This window comes from Pseudoliparis swirei, chromosome 15 (assembly GCF_029220125.1).
Source record: "Pseudoliparis swirei isolate HS2019 ecotype Mariana Trench chromosome 15, NWPU_hadal_v1, whole genome shotgun sequence".
NCBI lineage: Eukaryota > Metazoa > Chordata > Actinopteri > Perciformes > Liparidae > Pseudoliparis > Pseudoliparis swirei.
In genome coordinates, this window is record NC_079402.1 from 4844374 (window position 1) to 4869301 (window position 24928).

At 47.0% G+C, this 24928-nt stretch overlaps 1 protein-coding gene across 9 annotated transcripts in view; it reads right to left on the bottom strand.

The window, feature by feature from the left end:
• vav2 (vav 2 guanine nucleotide exchange factor) overlaps positions 1 to 24928 on the bottom strand; it is a 195865-nt gene that overhangs the window by 51449 nt on the left and 119488 nt on the right. For all 9 annotated transcript variants that reach the window (XM_056431788.1, XM_056431786.1, XM_056431783.1 and 6 more), the window contains exons 3-4: positions 14627 to 14685; positions 3248 to 3316 (exon numbers count right to left, since the gene is read on the bottom strand). In XM_056431788.1, coding sequence (XP_056287763.1) covers positions 3248 to 3316; positions 14627 to 14685 — 128 coding nt within the window. The remainder of the gene's footprint in view (positions 1 to 3247; positions 3317 to 14626; positions 14686 to 24928) is intronic.

The window sequence follows — 24928 nt, forward strand, 5'->3', positions numbered from 1 at the left end:
CCGAGGAAAGTGACCTCTGCTTTAAACCTCAACCATGATACACGGCGGTCGACCGCACACATTGTCCCGCTACATGTACGGACAAGCTGCTGGCTGGAGAACGACCATCTTTAAAAGCCTTCCATCCATCTATCCATCCATCTATCAAAGCAGTTATGCCATTAAACACAGCGATCAATACATCAGTCACCTTTACATGAGTGAGTCGTGAACCTGCAGCTCTCCTCAGAGACCTCCACCAGCCCGCTGTCCTTTTGGCCGCTCCTTATTAAAATGAAAAGGTCGATCGATCTTCCTCTGCTGCGACAGTCTTTCTGCTTAACGTTTGGTCCGCTGGCACCAACTCCACGTTTTTTATTTTATTTTTATTTTTTATCTCACCTTCAAAATCAATTTTGTATAGATCGCTTTCCATCGCACTTAGTGTCCTTTTTCCGTCCCATCGCTGAACTTAATGGCCGCCATTCTATTGATTTTTTATTGTTTGCCATTACAGTTGCGATTCCACGCAGCTTCATTTGCTCACACTAAACATATTTAGTGACAACATTGCGCTTTTATTCTTTACACGCCGTTATTTTTACGATACCAGCCGGGCTGTCGTTGTGTCATCCCCTTCCTCTTCCGAGAGGCTCTTAAATAGCACCGCAATCCATACCGAATGACTATTATTATTACTGCGGTAAGATCGTCCTCGCCCGTCGCTCTCGCAGTTCCGTCATGCGTCCACTTAAAAAATTATGCATGCGTCGATATTTTTCGGGCTAATTAATAAGTCTTTCAGAGCCCTGGTTTTTGCTTAGCGTGGCCTATGTGCCGAGCGTGTCCAACTATATTAGGTGCGGGACCTGCTGATGAATCAATTATGTGTCGGTCCGCCGATGAAAGTAAATGCACACATGTTCTTTGTGAAAGGTCAAGAGCAGCCGTGCTGCTGAGCCGCGCGATTAATTAAATGAGACCCTCCGCCCTCTGCGCCGACGGGCGACGCAAAGAGCACCGCGGTGCGACGCCGCCGACCGCTTCGGATCAAAACTAACAAGAAAGAGATGAATTTTCCATGATTCCATGTGGTCAAAACCAAATGGGGAGGTGCCTTCAACTTGCGTTTTCTTCTAATGGCAGATGGTTTAAAAAAGATGGCCGATTGTAGAGACGTCTATGAAAAGATTACCCTCCTTCGCTCTTGATTTATTCCCTCAGTAAACATGAGTTTATAGCTTCAATCTCTAGTTTCAAGTCTTCTTCAAGACAGCATTATGTTCATTTCGTACATTATCGTCCATTTTTGGACTTATGCTTTAGGGGCGGGGCTACCTGGTGATTGACAGGACTCTACCACGGGTTGTTTTTCGTCGTAGAAATTTGGTCTGCAAAAATAATAGTCAGCTCGACCCTTTCAAATCACTTTGCATTGCAATCAGGACGGACGATGGCCAAACACCACGATGGCGACGGTCTAAATGCCAAACTCAAGGCTTCAGAGTAAAGGTGCGTTCACACCAAAAGCGATGCGATTTTTCGCGTCGCCCAAAACGCGTGAGTTTACTCGCTCGACCAATCGACTCAAGAGCTGATTGGCCTGAGTTGCGAGATTACCACCTCAAAGTTGACACGCAGTTCACTCGCAGCCACACGCGTATGTACGTTGACTTTTCATGGGATTCGGTTTCGCGAAAAAATCGCATCGCTTTTGGTGTGAACGCACCTTTATAGTCCATAAGCCAATGGGTGACATCACAGTGTTTACGTCTAATTTTTGTATACAGTCTAATGCTGCGTTCACACCAAAAGCAACGCCAATTCTCCGCGTGAGTAGATCCCATAAGCAAAGTCAACGTACAGACGCGATTGGCACGAATTTTCGCCTCAAGTTGAAGAACATTAGGAGTTGTGAAAGCCAATCAGCGTTGAGATGCTCCGCCGTGGGTGAATCTAACTGCTGCTGCTCTGGTAGCGCTGGAAGAGACAATCATTCAGAGGCAGTCGGTGAAAGTCACCGAGCTGTGTGCGCCTACGGGTGATGTCATGTATAAATATGTATATATGAGATTAATATTATGAACCCAGACGCGAGGGCATTCAACAAGTATGAAGCAGAACTAGTGGTTAGCTCTTCTGTGGTGGATGGCCGAAATGAAAACTGGAGTAAAGCCAAGGAGATAAGCCACGCCCCCTCGAAGGCGCGAATGACGCCAATGACGCGAAAAGCGTTCAGAATATTCACAATATTTTTTGGTGTGAACGCAGCATCAGGCAAACAACAAATGAATGGAAAGGGGAGATTTTGCATAACCTCCATACGCTTTAGGAATAATTCAGTATATTACGTTATTTACTGGTGGACTTTAAGTAACTGGTTGTATGCGGACGACAAGAAACTTAGCCTCGTTGATATTTCCTGGTGCATTCAGGGACATGCAGCAATCAGTCTGCCTTTAGAAGCACATTTACATCAGTTTTTTTTTCCGATGTAAAAACTTTCAATGGGCATGCCGTGGGGCTAAAGGTTTGGCTTCAGACTCTGATCCAGCATTAGCCCGCCTGGCTGCCGCCCATCTCCTCCAGAAAAGAGCACATTCCTCATCTCCCTCCCGGAGAACGCCACGATCAAGTATTCATACGGCATATTGCTATAACCCCCGCATGGTCTCCTTCTCTATCTCCTCCTTTCCTTGCCCCCTATCTCTCTGTGATGAATGACACCCATCTCAGAGCGGGAGACTAATTATTCTCCATTAATCGGAGTCGAACCGCTGCTGTCAGCGCGGGAACCGCTGCAGACTCCAAGAGACGACTGTTCTCCCTTTCACGCCCAGCAAAACACACACACACACGCACACACGCATGCACACGCACACACACACGCACACACAGGTGGAGAGGCCGCCACATCATCAGTATATATATATATATATATAAATACATAAATATATATATATATATATACACACATATATATACACACATATACGTATATATATGTGTATATATATACACATATATATATACACATATATATATAGGTATATATATACATATATATATATACTGTATATATAGATGTATACACATATAGTATAAATATATATATACACACACATATATAAAACTGATATTTGATAAGTTGATTTAACTCAGTGGCAAAAACAAATGTGTGTTAGTGTGAGAATGCGTGTGCGTTTGTTTGTGTGTGTGTGTGTGTGTGTGTGTGTGTCGGTGTATTTGTTGCACAATGAATACTTACTCTGCCAGCTCTTCAAGGCTCCGGTACACATCATCCTCATTCAGAGCGGTGTCCTCTGATGGAAAGGGCCTGACACACACACACACACACACACACACAGACAGAGATGGGAAGAGAGAGAGAAGGAAACATTAGGACACACACAACACCACGGTATCCACAGGTAGAACAATAAGCGGTGAGAGATGGTTGTGTGTGCTGCGTGTCGCTGTGGATGTATTGAAGTGAGGGGCCATCAGTCTGGGGGCCATCAGTCTGGGGGCCATCAGTATGGGGGCCATCAGTGTCGGGGGCCATCAGTCTGGGGGCCATCAGTCTGGGGGCCACATGGTGAAACACCTCCACACGCTGCTCGCTGTCACATCCGAAGATAGCTGCCATCTTCACACGGCCTTCCTCATGACTTCAGGAAGGAGAATAACATGGTGTGTGTGTGTGTGTGTGTGTGTGTGTGTGTCAGACGGTTGCCGGTGCCTTCCATCCTCTCGGGGTGCGGCAGCCACACAGAGTATTATGGGATGTGACCCGGTGAGCGTGTGAACGTTGGTTTGGCTGTGAAACCCTTTGAACAAAAAGCCCTCACGGCGTTCAACGGGCCCGTTCCTCTCGGCGCTCTTCCTCATTTCTCAGTCCGGCCCACGCGGCGGCGTCAGAAGAGACGACCTCCTGGGGAGAGGCGGAGCATAAAAACTAACGAGTCATCAATCAGCTCCTGAACAGGGCGGATGTATTCCTGATCTATTCTCAAGAGATCTGCTTCCTGCAAACATCTTTGTGACGTGTGCGTGAGTGGATGGAGGGATGCTGCCAACTTCTTCTTCTTCTCCTCATCCCCTCTTCTTCTTCTTCTTCTCCTGCTCCTCCTCCTCCTTCTTCTTCTTCTCCTTCTCCTCCTCCTCCTCCTTCTTCTTCTTCTTATTCTTCTTCTTCTTCTCCCCTCTTCTTTCTCCTCCTTCTTCTTCCTTGTTGTTGTTGTTGTTCTTCTTCTTCTTCCTCCTCCTCCTCCTTCTTCTCCTTCTCCCCTCTTCTTCCTCCTCCTCCTTCTTCCTTGTTGTTGTTCCTCTCCTCCTTCTCCTCCCCTCCTCTTCTTCTTCCTCCTTCTTTCTTCTTCTTCTTCTTCTCCTCCTTCTTCTTCTTCTTCTTCTTCTCCCCTCTTCTTTCTCCTCCTTCTTCTTCCTTGTTGTTGTTGTTGTTGTTGTTCTTCTTCTTCTTCTTCTTCTTCTTCTCCTCCTTCTCCCCTCTTCTTCCTCCTCCTCCTTCTTCCTTGTTGTTGTTCCTCTCCTCCTTCTCCTCCCCTCCTCTTCTTCTTCCTCCTTCTTTCTTCTTCTTCTCCTCCTTCTTCATCTTCTTCTTCCTTGTTGTTGTTCTTCTTCTCCCCCTCCTCCTTCACCTCCTACCCCCTCCCACCCCATCCTTCTTTTTCCCCTCCTCCCCCTCCTCCTCCTCCTTCTTCTTCCTCCCTCCTCCTCATTCTTCTTCTTCTTTATCTTTCTTTCATGTGAGCTGATTGCAACAAATTATAACCCATTAGCTTAATGTCGCGCACAATTGAAGCTCATTAAACTCAGTGAGGTCACGATCAGCGCTAATCGCTAACCACGCTGAAGCTACTGAAGCGTGTGTTATTGAACTAATCCCTCGCATGTTTAGAAGAGATACTCTTTGTCATTTTATTCTTATTTTGCCATATTTGCTTAAACATGACACAAAAGGTCCCGAGGCCGGAATCGAACCCGCGGGGTTGCGGTAATGTGGCGTAGGCGGGAACATCTGGGCCGTTCCCTTCCCTCCATCTGGAAGGGCGGTAAAAGGTTTTTATGAAAAACAACATTTGATAATTCAATTCAATTCAGTTTATTTTCATAGTAGGCATATTCACGATGGGAGACCTCACGATCCATCCATCAGGCAGATGGCGGTGGGGAGGAGGAGGGTGAGTCTCCCCAGGACATGAGTGCAAAAAAGGAAAAAGGACTTCCCCAGTTAGTAGGCAGTGAGAGAGATGGATGAGATGTATCATAGATCAAGGGGGAGATAAGTACCAAAGAAAGTAAAAAGGAAAAAAGCAGCTAAGCAGACGCAGTTGAGAGAGATTGAGAGGGCTGGGGAAACCTTAAAGAGGAGAAAAGAGAAGATAGTAAAAAAAGTCTAAGAGGTAAGTCTAGACTTCTCTAAAAGGAGGTGACCAGAGGTTGAGTTGAAATTGGAAAGAGGAGCTATAAAACTAAAGAGGGGCAAAGGCTCTAGGCTAAGCTACCCTAGGAACTACAAGTAGTCCCCATTTAGTGTGAGCGCTCTTCTAGGGGGCAATATGGTACACAGCTCCTTTAAGATATGATAAGATAGATAAAGATATATACTTTATTAATCCCCAAGGGGAAATTAGTTCTCTGCATTTAACCCATCCTTAGTTATTAAGGAGCAGTGGGCTGCAGTGATGCGCCCGGGAAGCAACTGGGGGTTCAGTGCCTTGCTCAAGGACACTTCGACTAGCAACTAATGGGGAGAGCGGGGATTGAACCGACAACCTTGGGGTTGCAGGACGACCCGCTTACCCCACTGAGCTACAGCCGCCCTTGGGGGCGGGATATTTTAAAAATCTCCACATTTATTGGTCATCAGGTGTTCGGAGTACCTAAATACCTCAAAGTGCCCAAATACCTCAAAGTACCCAAATACCTCAAAGTACCCAAATACCTCAAAGTACCCACATACCTCAAAGTACCCACATACCTCAAAGTACCCAAATACCTCAAAGTACCCAAATACCTCAAAGTACCCACATACCTCAAAGTACCCAAATACCTCAAATTACCCAAATACCTCAAAGTGCCCAAATACCTCAAAGTACCCAAATACCTCAAAGTACCCAAATACCTCAAAGTACCCAAATATCTCAATGTACCCAAATACCTCAAAGTGCCCAAATACCTCAAAGTACCCAAATACCTCAAAGTGCCCAAATACCTCAAAGTACCCATTGTGCAATATTTTGTCAAAAAATATTATATTTAACAACAGATTACTTTTGCTTCCAAGCATGATCCGACATGATGCGAACAATCCCGAAATCCAAACATTATTTGACGTTGGTCAACAAACCATGTGGCCCCTCCCACCCCCCCATGATCCTAAATGTAAACAATATTTCTTTTTTTTTATAATCGTTTTTTTTGGTCGGTCAATTATATCATCCTAATTAGTTTTTGTTTTGTAATTTCCTCCCTTGATGGAAGTGCAAACCTTTTTGTTTATTGGGATGAGTATATAATGATCTTAAATCCTACGTGAATTAAGTAATGAATCCCTTCTAATGATTCCATGCGGAGGCAAATCGCTGCCGATTGATTTGATGCACACGGCCCCAAAATAAATGAAGGCATGTCTCTGGATGGGAACGTGCGGGAGAGAGGAGTCAAGAGACCAGACGTTCACAGCTCTCATAAAAAAAGGCACTTGTGTGTTTATTAATCTATGAATATGATATATATTATTGTGATTTCGCATCTTTGTAAAAAAAAAAGAAATACAAAAAAAGAGCCAAATGCAGTGATCTGTTGCTCACAGTGTGAAGCAATAAAAACAGCACTATGAGTTGTAACTGTGCATATGGGCAAGGGCACAAATATATTTTATATATATATATATATATTTTTTATATACATTAGAGCGAGGAGGTCTTAAAAAAATCTCAATTTGAGGATACATCCCATCATCCAAATCAAATCGTTTCCAGGATATTCAACCTTTGTTTCATTTTAGTGCTTTTAATACCTGACTACTTTATTTCTTTATATTACCTGCATAAAGGGCAATAAAGTAGTTCATGGATTTGAGATGGAGGAGGAGGAAGGAGGGGGGGGGTCACAGTTAATTGCACTTTCCTACTCAGCATTTAAGAGGTGGGTTTATGGCGTTTTGCCAGCCGTACTTTTTTTTTTGTCCTCTCGCTTTTCCACAGTACATTTGGTGCTCAGTATGCGCTAATAGCAACTGATGCTGCATGAAGTACAACAGGGAAGGGGGCGGGGCCAAACGGATCGCTGTTCATGTCCTCCGGGTATCTACCAGCAAAATTGCTCTTTTCCTTCACGCAGCTACGTGGGGTTAGGCGTGGCGAAGATGGAAGACCGAAGGATTCATTTCATGATGCAACCTAGCTGAGTCGCTTCGGCCATCTTTGTGCTCTTCTTTCTTTTCCCCCCCCCCCCCCATTTTTCTTCTTCCTTAAAAAAACGTTCATATTTGGTTCATCTCATTGGGCCTGTCCCGATTTTATTGGGATGTATTGAACAGTCAATCAGAGCGTTGGTGGTTTAGTTGTGCATCCTTCAGTTTTGCCGTCGTTCATAATTCCCCATATAATTTGGGATTATTTATAAGAGTACAAATTGGCATACTTTTAAATTCCCGGAAGATAATTCAGATGATAAGCTACTGACGCCCCGTAGAGCGTCACAGTTTGAATGAGACGCGACGCCAGCAATCAGCCTGTCTGTGATTAAAGCTACAGTGGAACGAGTGTGTCAGCCATCAGGTTAATGAATGCTCAGCGAGAGTCAAAGGTCAGCTGGTCAGCCTCAGGCACACACACACACACACACACACACACACACAGAGAAAGAATCCTGCACACTCCACAGTCTTCTCCGAGTTGGGGGAACTTTGCAAGCTCCTCCGATGTTTGGTCGACTTCATAAAAAAACAAAAATCTCTTTTTTTTTCTTCCTGTGAGCTAATTACGAGCGTTATTATTAAGGAATCATAACTCAAGAAGTGCCTCATCTGATGTTACTTCCTCACTTCGCTGTTATGAAGCGCAAAGACGGCGCGGGCGGGGGGGCTTCCCCTCCAGAGCGTAATAACACACCCACATCTTATGGCCCCCTCCAATGAAATGTGCATTATATTATAAGTTATTAATGGAGTCCCGCAGGGCTAAATTTAATTACGTAGTAGTTTGCGGGGCGGCGGCGGCGCTCTCTTCTGCATCTCCCCGGCCGGTTTGCCCAACGCTGCCGTTTTCATTTCGCATAAACGATACAACCAGGTGTAATTGAACCGTGTTTATAATTTCATCAGGACTCCGATGATGAGGCGTCTCTGGGCTATTCAATAACTCTCCGTTGTCCTGCGAGCGCTCCGGCATGTTGTTCATGCCTTCGCGCTGCGGCCTAAAGCAAAACGGATACGTGGCTTTTTATTTGTATGTTTTTTTTATAATCATAAGTCTTTTTGGAGAACAAAAAGGGGTCTTTGTTAATTTTTTATACCCTCGATTTTATCCAACCAAATTTGGTTTATTCAAGGTTTTCTTTTGTACTTTGTGTCTGTGTAGTTTAAAAGCAGCTCTGCTTTCTTTTCGGTTAAATAAGGAGCACATTTCTCACTTTGTTGAATTCATATTTTGTCAAGGGACAATATGTTCAGCTTGTATATTTCTTTCTTTTTAAATCTTAGTCAGAAGAGGCTCAGTTTGGACAGCTGTCTGTGACTGAAGGATTCATTTCATGAGCCTGTCCAATTTTATTGGGATATATTGAACAATCAAAAGTTGTGGTGGTTTAGTTTAGTATAATTTAGGATTGTTAATACCAGTACAATAAATATACTTTAAATTTACAAATTCTTATTTATTGCGTTTTTGTCAACAGGAAATGTAAATATGTAAAGTTTATCTTCAGTCAGCCAAAGAATTGGAGTAATATATACAGAATAAATGATCTGTTTTTGTTTTCTTCATGTACTCAAATTTAATTGGAATGTTTCTTTCAATAAAATATCAACCGTCATTGCCAGGGGGGACAATGAGAGGGGCGTGACCGTGCGTTTGTTTTTGCACTTGTGTTACTCTTATTAAAAAAGATAAGTAATACATTAAAGAAAGAAAATAACATCTTGCAGCGTGTCGTGGTCAATGCAGAAAATAAAAAGAGATGCATAATCTGAACAAGGCCTTTTCTGGTTCAATAAATGTCAACAGTAAGACCACAAAATCCACTTCCTGCTTGTGACAATGAGGGCACAGATTTGACGCTTCACGCCCCCTAAAAAAACCTAGTGTTTAAATATTATTAGAAAATTAGCGTATGTTTAGGGATGGCATGTGGACATAGTTGAGCAATTTGGTGAGGATAGGCCAAGTGATTTGGAAATTATGTGTCTTTACATATTAGGCCACACCACTGACAAGTTCATTGGTCCATATCCTCTGAACCCTCTTGTCCCGCCCCTTTATCCGTGGATCATAACGTCTCATTTACACTTCCTGCCGTCCTTAAAGCGGATGCGGGCGTCCAGGAAACGTGAGCCGGCCCCATTGATTTGACAGCAGAACGCCGGTGTAGCCGCCGGTGTTTCGTGTCCCGGGACACGGCTTCTGTTTCTACAGGGGTCGATAAACCGCGCAAGAAGGTGTCCACTTTACCGCCTGTTCATCAAACCCTCGGGTGTAATTGCCTAAGTTAGGTTGTGTGCAGAAATGGCATGCGAGGGAAAAGTATCTTCCTTTTTTTCACCACATTAACTAATGACATTAGCACACCACGATGCAGTCAAACATGAGTTAAACATGAGGAGTGGATGTGCATTGTGATAACTGCATACTAATGTGCGTGATGTAATTCAGTGGCGTGAGAGGGGGCGCGGCGGTGCCGGCAGGAGGAGGAAAAAGAACGGAGGGAATGAGGAAAAGTGTTAATAAAATTATTTGTGGAAACACGTGCAGATCTACCGTATGTCGTCCCAAAAATGACGTTGTGGCAGCGGGGTGTGTTTAGGCTCGGCTGCAGAGTGGGTGGAGCGGGGGGGGTTCAGCTGGTGGTTGATTGTTAATCGGCCTCAGCTGGTGGTTGATTGTTTAATCAGCCTCAGCTGGTGGTTGATTTTTTTTTACCGGCCTCAGCTGGTGGTTGATTGTTTAACGGCCTCAGCTGGTGGTTGATTGTTAATCGGCCTCAGCTGATGGTTGATTGTTTGACTGCCTCAGTTGGTGGTTGATTGTTAATCAGCCCCAGCTGTGGTTCATCTGTGTGTGTCTGTCCCCATAAAGGAGCAGTAGCGGCCGAGGAGCGGGAGGCGATAGCTCGGTCGGTCGCCATGACAGTTCTCGAGTGTCATATACGAATAAAGTGTTTTGTGAACCATAACTCGGTGTTGCTGCTTCTGTTCCGTCCGAGACTCTCGGGGTAACGGAGAAGACCGATACAGTCGTCTTCTAGCGGAAACGCTGTATGACACCCATTTGTCTTTCGTCTTTATTTCATGAAAGAAGTAGCCTTCATCTCACCAAAGGGCTTTTCATCCGACACAGAAGGACTTTGGGTGAAGCTGAGCCGATTAGTCGATTGGTCAATGAGTTGATTAAGAAAAGAAAATGGCATTGTTTGTTTCAAATTGAAATGGCCAACGATCTCTGGCTTTGGATTGGTTGCTTTTCACTATTTTATATCTCCTCATTTGTTGGTCCTTGGATCAGGTGAAGAAAAGCTATTTCAAATTGTGATGATTATTTCATTTTAAGGGCTGTTAAGGGTTCATTACTAACAGGGAAAAGACTAACCGAGAGGGTGTTGGTGAATTAAGTGGCTGGTTGGAACATTTCAACAAATCCTTTGATTCCTCTATTTTTGTAATTTTTATTACTGGCTTTTTCTTTGTTTCCTCTTTTTCTCTATATTATTTAGAATCATAGAAATATATATATATTACAAATAATTGCACGTGGCTGCATCTGTAGGGGTACAACTTTACCTATACATTCTGCTCCAGTTGCCTAATTTCTATGACAGATTGTAATTTGTATTAATGGTTGCCGACTCGTGCATTTTCTTACTGAGCAACGTCAACGTGCAAAATATACAACGAGCAAAGAACTCCACCTATAGAGCGTCTACTGCATGCAGGAAAATGGCTGCACTGTCGCTTCAGGTGTGGTTTTCATTGAGTGCATTCACCCTTGCATGAAGTCAGAATTCAACTGACGCAAGCAAGAAAGAAAGAAAAAACACGTTGAAGGGAAGAACATTCTGCACATAAAGGAATATGATGATGGAAAAAACAGTCCTCATCTGCTCTCTGCCGTGATGCTGAGGTCTCTCGCACCCTACGACCCAGACCCCTTCGACCCAGATCCCTTCGACCCTGATCCCCTTCGACCCAGATCCCCTTTGACGCCTATCCCCTTCGATCCAGATCCCCTTCGACACCGATTCCCTTCAGCCCTGATACCCTTCGACCCAGATCCCCTTCGACCCAGATCCCCTTCGGCTCTGATCCCCTTCGACCCAGATCCTCTTCAGCCCAGATCCCCTTCGATAGCACACTCACACACACACACACAGTCCCACAGCACCGGTCAGGCATGAACTGTGAACAGTGAAGCAAGTGCGAGCAAGTTGAAGGTTAGAGTGTGGTGAGCTGAGGACACTAAAGATAAGCGGTAGGAAAGAGAGAGAGAGGGGTGGGGGGGGGGGGGTGACCCCAGCTCCATACTGTAGATAAGCTGTGAGGAAGACAAGGTCACATCCGAGGACACACAACGAGACGTGAGCACGACGCCTAAACAAAAAGGGTGTCGGATGGGGTTTTGATTTGATGGATGTTTTTCTACAATACCAAACCTCCATCCTTAATGGGGAGGAGAGTAGACTAAGTTATTTAATGAAGGGTGTCCCGGAGAGGTGGAACCGAGGGCAGAAGAAAGGTCAACGAAGCAGAGGACCCATCGAAAGGTTGTGGATTCGGACTGTATCTGTATGACGTAATAAGTCGCTCGCAAATTCAACTGTAAAAGTGTGGAAACAATAATAGGATGGTAAACAGGATGCAGAGTCCTAAAGGAGGAGAGCGTACAGATATTTGACTGCATGCTAAATATGGCGGACATTTCTCCGCCCTCGGGGCTGTGATGCCGACAAAGTGACCGACACGTGAATTATCGATGCCCCATCGCATCCCAGGCCAGATCAATGGGCCTCCACAGAAGTCGATGGACATGCCTACTACGAACTATTCATATATTGTCATATTCATTGATTGTGTTTATGTAACTCTATAATGCTTCATTCTGGTCACATGACATCTATTCTTCTGTCCATCCTGGAGAGGAATCCTCCTCTGTTGCTCTCCTGAAGGTTTATTCACTTTGTTCTCCCTGAAAAGGTTTTTCTAGTTGGGAGTTTTTCCTGAGGTCAAAGGTCAGAGGTGTCGTATTTGTACAGATTGTAAAGCCCACTGAGGCAAATTTGTGATATTTGGATATAAAAAAAACCTGAATTGAATTGAAACTGAATGCTTGTGGCCGCTGGGGGAACTGCAGCTCGACAGCGTCGATCAAATTGCTTTTCTAGAGCACTTTCCTCAATGATCTTTTCGAATTGCTTCTTAAAAACATTAAGACATTTCACGCAATAATTTTCACACCTTAATATTAGCCTTGTTTCTTTTTGCCTCAACTTCTGGCCTCACACATTTATTGCCACACAACATTGTACCTCACAACTTTTTGTCTACCAACTTTTTTGCCTCCCAAAAATCTAAATCTCTGTGAGACGTGGGAGTTTGAAATAAGACGCATTCAGCACCTCGCCACGTATTTTTGAAATGACATCATCATACCAGCAGATTTGGCTGGGCCCTCTTCTTTATGGGAATGATGAATTAGAGCCGTCCTCGGGCCTGGACATGGTTGACAGGCGCTTTTGGAGCGTGACGAGAAGAGATCCGTCAAGTCCACGAGACCTCGCGGTGCAGCTGACCTCGCCCTGAGCAGGAATACCAAGACCCGGGGCGAGGGGGTGACCCTTTAGAAGAGGCCAACCGGGGTCAGTGAACATCCGTGTTGTGGAAGTGCTCCGCTGATATCAGCACTCTGTTCATGTGAGATCATAGCGAACATGACAATACATACGTGCGAATCCTGCACCGAAAGCATTAAGAGATGCACTATTGTTTAAAGCCCCGCCCCCTCTGAACCATAAAACCCTCCGGCGGGATTGAAAAGCATGTTTTCTTCAAATAATCGCCAAAACGACACCGTTTATCATCGCAAGAGTTGAGTTATAAGGGAGAGAGCAGGAGAGGCTTTTTAATGTCATACATCACTTAAGAACCTTTTAGTTCCAATGTCGGTCACACTTTTAGACTCTTGGGAACATGTTGGATATATAGATCCAGTGTGTAAAGTATTTTCCTTTTTTTATCAAAAAGAATTTTCAACGAAATAACATTTTAGAATTTATGGCATAGTAGCTGTGTTGTACTGCACAAAAGTAATCTTTTTATTATCTTTACTAGTCATGATTGTGCCGTTTCTATCGAGGTGCAGGAAGTATATATATAATATATATATATATATATATATATTTTATGCATATATATTTGATATATTGTACATAAATATATATTATATACATATATTATATATATATATATAATATATATACATATGTATTATATATCGCATAAAAAAATCGAGGCCACAGAGTAAAATGTGACAGGCGCAAAAACTAATCTCAGAAACAGCTTGCGGTTCAGAGGGCTCAACAATGTGTTAGATATTAACACTGAATATGCACGACTGTCAAACCTTCGAAAATCAACACCTAACTGCAGCTCTTTTTTTTCAGCCACAGATGTGCACGGTTGACACCTAACAGATGTCTTTCCTCCGGAGGAAGCCGCTTACAGCATATGAGTACAATCACAGAGAGCTGAAATAGAGAAGTCCTCAGTGAAGGGAGGGGAACATGCAGACGCTAAGAAACCAGGAGAAAACAAACAGCTAGAAGGTGAGCAGATAATATATATTTTAGATATTTAATTATGAGTGTCTTGAAGAGCGAACCGAACGGCGATCCGAAGGGCGATGCGAAGGGTGATCCGAAGGGCGATCCAAAGAGCGATGCAGAGAGCGATCCGAAAAGCGAAGGAAGAGCGATCCGGAGAGCGATCCGGAGAGCGATCCGGAGAGCGTTCTGAAGGGCGATGCGAATGAGGATCCGAAGAGCGATCCAAAAAGCGATCCGAAGCTGATGAAGCGGCGTGAGGGATGCTCTCAACCTCAACCATCATGTGAGAAACGACTGGCCCCCGCATACAATGTGGTACCCCCCCCCCCCCCCCGACTCAGGTTTTGAGTGATGTAAATGTTCTGTGGGTTTATTTTGCTCCCCCGTAAGATGCCAGTGGCTGAGAGCTGCAGCTGATTGCCTAAACATGTAAATTGCAGACAAATGAGCAGCGGATGTTAACAGCCACCTCCATCTTAATATTGGGGCTGCGAGCGTATGTGCAACGCATTCATCCGAGCGGTTCCCGGGGCCAACGATGCGGGCCGCTCAAATGATAAATGAGAGAGTTACAAAACGAGACACGTACCTGATGCCTTTGATCTGAGCGATGCTGTGGTGGGAGATCCGGGACAGAGCGGAGATTACCTGGAACGAGCAAAGAGATAAATGTGAGATGTGAACATCGGAGTCAGAAACAGAAAAATGTATTTGCTACGTTTGTTAGACACACGAAGAATTTGACTTGGCGGCTGGTGTGTACTATATATATAAATAAATATATAAATATATTATAAAGGAAAATATACTTTAACTACGTAAGCCCCATTGCACCATTTTAGGTCCATATTAAGTCTAAGTTTTTTATATTTCAAAAACCAGGATTACGAAAACACAAAGAAACCAGTAAAAACTATATTTTTTAAAAGATAAAAACAATATTACAAAGTAAAGCAGTCAAAGGTAGCAATTCATTATATATACACAACAAATAGTGTTGTCTAGTAGACCAAAACAAAGACATCAGGGGCATTTATAAATCAATAGTGGTTTATCTCATAGTAGGTTCTCCAATTCAACATGTACTTGTTTCTCTACTGGTAAAATGAGGCTGCTGTTCCTTCCTATGCAGACGACGCCTTCATCCATCTGGCTCTCTCACAAAGGACTAGAGGCTTCTAGAAAACGAGTGGACGCAACGAGGGTCCTTTATTCAACATTCCTGGAACATTCCTGAAAATGCAGCCCCGCAAAGAACTGTGGGCCGCCATGTCGATGGTGACACTCAAAGACACGGGTGGATGGCGACTACTTTTGGGTAAATTACACACTTATTGTACTCGTTCTCTACAGTTTGTTAACCTCCATCCTTTAGTCGTAGAAGGTTAAATGTGCTTTTGTTTAAGTGGAATTAACGCTGCTCGTGAGTCACACGCAAGTGAGCTTATGGCAGTGGACTGCAGATGGTCTTCAGAGACACACACACACACACACACACAGAGACCCCCCAAAACACGACACCCCCGTCTCCTACGCCTCATTACCCACTCCTGGGGTGTATTTGGGCTCGCGTCACCGTGGCAGCGCCAGATGCCTCCGCGTCAGGACTGTTATCTCAACCCCTCGTCCTCGGCAGGTGTGCGTCGCCTCTCGTCGAAACACACAATGCGGCGTGAAGAGGGGGGGGGAGGCGCTCTGGGACTCCGGCGGGTACTTGCCGTTGAAGAGCCTTTTTGAACCGAAAAAACCCTTTGACGCTCTCTATTTGAGCCGGTTCTCATGTTTAACGTAATCAAGCCGTGTGAGAGTGGAGGGGTTATGGAGTACGTATAGATCCCATTCATTTACATATGGCCACTCAACAAAGGGGGGGAGGGGCTTGATGGGGCTACCGCTCGTCAGGATGATGAGAGGTTATTTCTCCGTGACGCTAAAGACCCCGTGTAATGGGCACGTTTAACGGTTCCAATCGGCGGCCGGCTCTGCCATTACACTCCCTCCTTGACATGCATTCAAACTGACTTCCCCTTCAGCTCGAGGGCCACGGAGGAAAGAGAGACACACAAAGACGGAGAGGCTGATTCAAGCTCAATGTCTGTTTAGCCAATGGTTGGGGGTCGTTTTAATAAATCACGGCGGGTGAGCCCATTGTGCAGCGGGGTGGCATGGCGCCCACCTGGCCACGCTGCAGGGAGGATTCATATATATGGCACACTGCCCCAGTTTCATCGACGCCATCTTTGTCTTGTGTTATTAGCCCACATCGTCTTTGAGGAAATGATAACAGGCGGCGTAACTCCTCTACATCAAAACGAAGAAAGGCCAACTTCAACATGTGAACGGATGGATGGATTGATGGATGATGGATGGATTGATGGATGATGGAGGGATGGAGGGATGGATTGATGGATGGATTGATAGATGGATTGATAGATGGATTGATGGAGGATAGATGGAGGATAGATGGATAGATGGATGATGGATTTGTTGATGGATGGATGATTGATAGATGGATGGATTGATAGATGGATAAATGGATGGATGATGGATGGATGGATTGATAAATGGATGGATAGATGGAGGGATTGATGATTGATAGATGGATGGATTGATGGATTTGTTGATGGATAGATTGATAGATGGATTAATGGATGATGAATGGATGGATGGATTGATGGATGATGGATGGATTGATGGATGATGGAGGGATGGATTGATGGATGGATTGATGATTGATCGATGGATTGATGGAGGATAGATGGATGGATAGATAGATGGATGGATTGATGGATGGATGATTGATAGATGGATGGATTGATAGATGGATAAATGGATGGATGGATTGATAAATGGATGATAGATGGATTTGTTGATGGATAGATGGATGATGGATGGATGATAGATGGATTGATGGAGGGATTGATGATTGATAGATGTTTGGTGATTGATAGATGGATGGATTGATGGATTTGTTGATGGATAGATTGATAGATGGATTAATGGATGATGAATGGATGGATGGATAGATTGATGGATGGATTGATAGATAGATGCATGGATGGATAAATAGGCGGACGAGTTTGTTATTTAGTAGCGATCAATATTTAATGGCGAGCAGCGGGATGAGATCCGGCTGAACGCAGCGGGGTTTCGGGGCTCAAGTTCAAAGGGAAGCGGAGCCAGCAGAGGTCACAGCGGGGTCGAAGCGAGGGAAGCCGTGACAGCGCCGAGAGTGACGTTCACACATCACTCAGTGTAGTCTATTAATATTAAAATCTCCACTCTCCTGAACATTACGGGAATGTATTCTTGTTTTCAGTTCGTGTTACGTCTCACACGCCATGATGTGGTGAGAAAGACAAGGGAAGACAGAAAGCGACGTCTCCATGCTAGGGGGGGGGGGGGGGGGGCGTCCGTGACTCCTCCGGCTTGGAAGACGAAGTGCTAATTTGCAATCTGTTTTTCAAGGCAGCCGAGGAAGTTAAAAAAAGGCTCTGCTCGCGCATTGTGACAAGAGCCGAAGACGATAACAACATCTCTTATTTACTGGCTACGGACAAAGTGGGTGTGAACGCGGGGGCGTGATTCCATCTCGTCGAAAAAAGAGACGCTCCACCGAAGAGCCACCTAGAAGCGCCGCCTTCGAGGCCCGGAGGATACGAGGGACAACGAAAGGTCTTCAGGGGAGCGGCTCATTAAGTGGCTGACCTTCTTTCCTTTGCCTGATTGTGCTCTCTTGTTTACCGCCTCCAACACTCTCGTCCCCCCGCCCTCCTCTGATCCTTCGGTTCAGCCGAAGCGTTTGACTTGCCACACATCTATTAATTTCTCCTCTCATCTCGCACTCCCCAGGGGGGCCGTGGGGGGTCTTAACTCCAGCGCTGGCCAGAGAGCAAAGCTTCTTCCACGCCCCTCTAGGAATATGTAAAAGACAAGTCACATGATGGAGTGATATAGCTTCGATTTTTTTTCAAAGCCTCAAACTAATATCTTATCTTAATCGCCACTCTGCAGCCCCCCGGCGTCCCCCCTGACTCACATGTCAGCCAGACAGATGCTTGCAGTTTCTGACTGGCATGCAACATTTGTGATCCCCCTCGACATGCATGGACAAGTTTCTATGCACACGTGCAAATGTGTGTGTGTGTGTGTGTCGCATCGATGGATTAACAACAAGGCGGAGCCAAGTGCTTGCAAACACACGCCACCCTTCCGAGTCTCCAGACTCGCCACATGTGGCCCACAGCTGGGGTCTGTCGAGGCCTCAGGTGCACACCCCGACAGCCAATCGGAAAAGACCTGCAGCCCCCCCCCCCCCCGTTACCTATGGCAACCGGGCTCGATTGAACATGCAAAAGGGGACAGTGTGACAGTCCGTCACAAGCCACGCCCCCAACCCTTTTTGTATCTGAGGCCTTCGTGACACGATTACAGGGCAGAGACTGTGATCTCTTTCTCTCCTCCCTCTCCCTCTCTCTCTCTCCATCTCTCCTCTCCCCCTACTCTCTCTCTCCCTCCATCTCCCTCTCCCCCATCTCCCTCTCTCTCTCCATCTCTTCGGTCTCTCTCCTCTCCCCCTCTCTCTCTCTTCCTCTCTCTCCCTCTCATTCTCTCCCCCTCCCTCTCTTTCTTCCTCTCCCCCTCTCTCTCTTTCCCTCCCTCTCCCCCTCTCTCTGTCTCTCTCTACCTCTCTCACTCCCTCTCTTCGGTCTCTCTCCTCTCCCCCTCTCTCTCTCTCTCCCTCTCTCACTCCCTCTCTTCGGTCTCTCTCCTCTCCCCCTCTCTCTCTTCCTCTCTCTCCCTCCCCCTCTCTCTCGTCTCTCTCCTCTCCCCCACTCTCTCTCTTCCTCTCTCTCCCTCCCCCCTCTCTCTCTCCCTCTCTCGCCATCTACCTCTCTCTCTTCCTCCCTGTCTCCCTCTCTCTCTCTCTCACTCCCCCCCCCCCCCTGATAGTGTGTGATATTCACGAAGTCTTCACACATCGATAAGACAGCATTGCTCTGCTTATGCTGGCGTGCCAAAGTGGTCGGCATGAAGCAAAAGGGACAGCGAGTGGGAGAACTGAGAACAGATGGCTGAGTGGGAACCCTGCGTGTCCGACATCAATAATAGACCGGCAGAGGAGGGACGGCTGAGTCTGAGTGTGTGTGTGTGTGTGTCCTACTGCCTCCGGGAGTTTCTGACTTTTAAAGGCTCCTTCCTCTTATTCGCCGTCTTGTTTTTTTCCTCCCTTTCTGTTCCTGTCTTACGCACACATTTCAAACGCATGCACGTCTCAAATATCACACGTACAAGAAACTAAACTGCTCCATCTGTCGACGTTCATGCACAGAACTCAGATGACACCCTGAGGGAATTTACAAATGTATTCAAATTATTCAACCTGTATTCAAATAAGGTGGTAGGGGTGTGGGGGTGGGCCCTCTGTGTGAAGTGCTGCAACAAAGCATTAAAAGATGAAATAAATAGATTGGTGAATAAATAACTTTTTGGCCGGAAAAAAAAGGGGCAACGGAAATAAATAATATATATATACACATTAATAAAAATGGTAAACAGGGGGAAAAAAGAGCCGAACGAGCTATGAATAATTTTAATGAAACATTACCGGATCAAAGCATCACTGACTTTCGTGCCATCACACAAATGCACCGATGCACTCGCATCCAGTCATGAGACTTAAGAGCGATGCTAAATATATGAATATTGTGAAACAGTGAAAACAATTCTAAAAATTTATCAAAATCATACCCAGAAAACGTTCTAAAAGCGCATATAGAGTTCTGCCCTCTTAGATAAAAGGAGCGGCTTAAAACCCACGCCTTCAAAACCCTGAATGTCCCGTGATGTGTTTGAGTGCACGCAGTACATCTCTAATTCGCTCTTGCGTACCTATGACACACCGTGAGCCGGAGTAAACCGCATGAACGACCGCCGCCATTAGTCTCGCCGAAGCGTAAGCTCATGTTTGAAGTCGCTGGAGGCCGTCGGGAGGCGGAGCCTGAGCAAATCCTGATTGCAGTCAGATTGGCACCTGCCACATTGCACTAAATCCCCTCAAAGCAGACCCTCAAGCTGCTTGATTACGGGGGATTTCACCGTGTTATGTCCAGACAAGAAAAGCCTCCGGGTTTGGCCCGAGGGCCAGAGAGAGAGCGCCGCCGCTGACCCAAAGACCCCATTTAGCATCAGTGGCAAAAAAATAAATATATAAATAATAAATGTCTGTGCGCCTGCAGAGGGCATCCAGCCTACGCACAGAATGTGCAGTCACGACTGATTGGAGCTGTGGCTTAGTTTAACATAATAATAATAATCCATTTCATTTATATCGCGCTTTTTAAAAAGGTATTAAAAGACACGTTACATGTTACATTCATACATCGTAGACACGGCAACGGGGAGCAGTTCAGGGTCAAGTATCTTGCTCAAGGACACATCGACCAGGGCGGGGATTCAACCGCCAACCCCCTGATTGAAAGACGCACTTGCTAACAATTGACCCCACAGTCGGCCATGAAAAATGGTGGTAGAGGTGTTAAAGTGAAGGGAAAAAAAGAAAGTTGGGCAGATTACCATGCATTTTATTTCTCTACAGCACATCGATTATGAATTATTGATGCGAACAATGTGTGCCGACAAAAATCCATTTCCGAGCTTATTTAGCTTCGGGCCCCTCGGACATCGATTGGATCTGAACCCGCGCTGCTAAAAGGAGAAACAAAAAGAGGCCAACGGTGGGCTAATGTGTGCAAATTGTACTCCATGGATCGCGTCAGCCTGGTCGACACCTGCCGATGCGCCGCCGTGTCACTGACCCTGTACCCATTTCACGGCAAATCAACACACATGGCTTTTGCTCGCTTGTGCGCGACTACCGAGGATGTCGCGTGTGTCATGGCGTGCGCTCGGTCGGAACGCGCACACATGTGTCGTGTGCCAAGCGTTTACACACACACACATATGTAGATCAATAGTGCACCAGCATGTGGAGCATGCAATATTGGTAAAGAGACGGCTCCTTGTACAGACGGGGCTTAACGGAACTTATCCAGGTGTCTAAAGGCCGAGATAAGCGGATGACGATGAGAAAAAATAAAAGAAGAGAAGCCAGAGGTGAAACCCTTGAGCTGCACAGGCGAGTCAGAGCGTCACCGCACACGACACCAAATTTGACCTCAGTCGTTTGCTGCAAAGGGTTGTGATGTATATTGCATATATTTAATATGATGAATTTGGTAACCGGTCCAACGTATGACTCCCAGGGGTTTCTGGTGACTCGGACGGCGCTCCCCCTCTCGGGCAAAAAGCAAATATTGATATGTCCAATATTTGCCGTCTGATCGTAAGTGGTGCATAATCCATTTAAATTAAATAGCGGTTTTACTTTTTGAAAGGTTACATTCAAACACGCAGCTACGGGGAGCAATTCAGGGTTAAGTGTCTTGCTCAAGGACACATCGACGAGAGGGGGGATTGAACCGCCGATTCCCCTGATTGAAAGAAGTACTTGCTAGCCAGTCACAGCATCTTTTGGTCTTAAGACTTCTCACAAAACAAACAATCTGACTACATCGCCTTCGCCATAAGTTATTCAATTGCACAGTTTTGACATTTACATAAACTGAATGTGGCAGCTGTCCCCAATCTGGCCTCGGCTGCTGGCTGGTTGACAATCAGTCAGCTGCTCTGACTGATTGGCAATCAGTCAGCAGCCGATGCTGCTTGTATAAAAGGGCAGCAGAGCTGGAGGGAAGGGAGAAGGGAGCAGACGCGTATGTTTGGCGGTCTGCTCGGTGTGCGGTGTTTTGCCAAATAAAAGATGTCTTCAGACAAAACCTCTGTGTGCCTGGCGAATCCTTGGTGCTGGTGGGGGAAACCCACGGGTAGCGGCATGGAACCTGCTACACTGGAGCCCAACGTGGGGCCCCCTGGAACCCAGCGCCTGGAAAGGATGCGGCCAGATCCGGAGGTGGAGCTGATGGACAGCTTGAGCCAGATGCTGGCCAGAATTGAGGAGATGGGGCGGGCACAGGCGGAGGAGAACCGCCGGTTCCTCAAGGCCTTCCTGGACCCGCCGGCTCTGCGGCCGAACCCCGAGACCCAGCACGCATCGGAGCTGCCGACCTCCGAGGCCCAGGAGCTGTCGGAGCTGCCGACCTCCGAGGCCCAGGAGCCGTCGGAGCTGCCGAACCCCGAGACCCAGCACGCATCGGAGCTGCCGACCTCCGAGGCCCAGGAGCCGTCGGAGCTGCCGACCTCCGAGGCCCAGGACCCGTCGGAGCTGCCGACCTCCGAGGTCCAGGACCCGTCGGAGCTGCCGACCTCCGAGCCCCAGGACCCGTCGGAGCTGCCGACCTCCGAGCCCCAGGACCCGTCGGAGCTGCCGACCTCCGAGCCCCAGGACCCGTCGGAGCTGCCGACCTCCGAGGTCCCGGACCCGTCGGAGCTGCCGACCTCCGAGCCCCAGGACCCGTCGGAGCTGCCGACCTCCGAAGTCCAGGACCCGTCGGAGCGGCCGACCTCCGAGCCGTCGGAGCTGCCGACCCCCGAGGTCCAAGAGCTGCCGAGGTCCAGGACCCGGCGGCGCTGCCGACGACCCATGGTCCCCGGCACCCGACGCCGCTACCGACCCCTGATCCCCGGGGCCCGTCCCCATCTCGGCGGGCTTCAGCTCCCCGTTCCCCCGTCCCGGTCCCCCAGAGTCCCCACGTCCCGAGTCCCGGCCGGTCCCGGCTCCCCGTTCCCCGGCCCGGCGGGCTTCAGCTCCCCGTCCCCCCCGTCCCGGATCCCAGAGCCCCCACGTCCCGAGCCCGGTCCCCCAGAGCCCCCACGTCCCGAGCCCGGTCCCCCAGAGCCCCCTCCTCCGCCCAAGCTCTCATGGGGGGGAGGGGGAGTAGGTTAGGCCGGATGGAGCCCCGGCCTAAATCGGGTGGTGGGGATATGTGGCAGCTGTCCCCAATCTGGCCTCGGCTGCTGGCTGGTTGACAATCAGTCAGCTGCTCTGACTGATTGGCAATCAGTCAGCAGCCGATGCTGCTTGTATAAAAGGACAGCAGAGCTGGAGGGAAGGGGGAAGGGAGCAGACGCGTATGTTTGGCGGTCTGCTCGGTGTGCGGTGTTTTGCCAAATAAAAGATGTCTTCAGACAAAACCTCTGTGTGCCTGGCGAATCCTTGGTGCTGGTGGGGGAAACCCACGGGTAGCGGCATGGAACCTGCTACACTGAAGAATAAAAGGTCGCTCTACGACTCGATTCATCACTTGCATCGCAGGCAAAGGTTGTACGTCGATGTCGGGATCCAACACCAAAAGTCACAAGTCATTTCTTGAAGATCTGGCCGAGAGTTAATAATAATAATCCATTTAATTTATATAGCGCTTTAAGGTACTCAAAGACACCTTACATGTTACATTCATACACCATGGAAACAGCAACAGAGAGCATTTGAGGGTTAAGTGTCCTGCTCAAGGACGCATACACAAGGGCGAGGATTGAACCGCCAACCCCCTGATTCAAAGACGTACTTACTATCCACTGACCCACAGTCGCCTCAGTCATTCTACGAATGAGTAACGCACATTTTAGTCCCGTTCCCTTTGTTGTCATCCCGCCGGCGTACCCACCACGTCACATGACACGAGTACGCCTGCACTCACATGTTGGAACCGAGCGTCTCTTGAGGGACGCGGTGGCAGCTGACAACACAGCCGACAAGTGTGAACAAGCGACGTCGAACAACCCTTCTCCCCCAAGTGGAGTGATTCTTGAGCCAAGATTCTTGATGCCTTTCACACAACAACAACAACAAAGACATGAAATGCTCTCGCAATGGGCTGAAAATGAAACTGATTAAAAGTGAGAGCTGAGCCAACAGAAACACACACCAACCCAACCCCGGAAAAATCACAAATGAGTACAATTCATCTGCGGGGCGGCGAATGTTCATTATTCATTATAAAGCCATCACAAAGGGCGGGATGTATCACTGTGGGCTTTGGCCGCGGGTTACCAGGAAGTTAGAAATGAGCTGAGATCAGACGCACGCAATCTGTCCACGTGCTGCTTCTCCGGCCAAACAGCGGCTCCATTTTTTTTGCCCTATCTCTTACGATCTCAACACACTGAGACAAATCACACACCCTGTTTACTGGAAGTGCCAAAAGGGCTGAAACTAAAAAATAGAGGGGAAAAATGAGAAGAAAAAGAGCTTGGAGCTCATGGCGGTGTGCGTGTTTTGCTTTTTCTTGCCTCTTCCCAAACGTGCGTCTGACATTTTCTTGCTGGACCTCCTGCTGTGATGCAAAAAAAGTTCCAGTATCGCGTCACATTAACGGATCTTTCATCAGCTGCGACGAGACGTTCCGACCGCCGGACCGTCGCTGACATTTTAAATGGGCGGCATGTGCAAAAAAAAAAAGAAAGGCTGTCACCACGGAGTTCCGTGACACGGTGGAGATCCGTAAATTGGTGGAGATCCGTGAATTGGTGGAGATCCGTGAATTGGTGGAGATCCGTGACACGGTGGAGATCCGTGAATTGGTGGAGATCTGTCAATTGGTGGGGATCCGTGACACGATGGAGATCCGTGACACGGCGGAGATCCGTGACACGGCGGAGATCCGTGAATTGGTGGAGATCCGTGACTCGGCGGAGCACCGCGACACGGCGTGCCGCTGAGCATGGTGGAAAAAACCCAAAACAGCTGGAGGAAACGCGCAGAGAGGTGATTTTTTTTGTGCGGCGAGGCCAAAAGTGTGTTGTGTTCAGTCTGAATCGCAGACAGGAAGTGGAAGCGACTCTAATCCCAAAATGTTTGTGATGTGGTTAAATTGCTTGAACCCAAGATCACTGGCTTCAAAACTTGATTAATACAGAAACAAGCGGATAT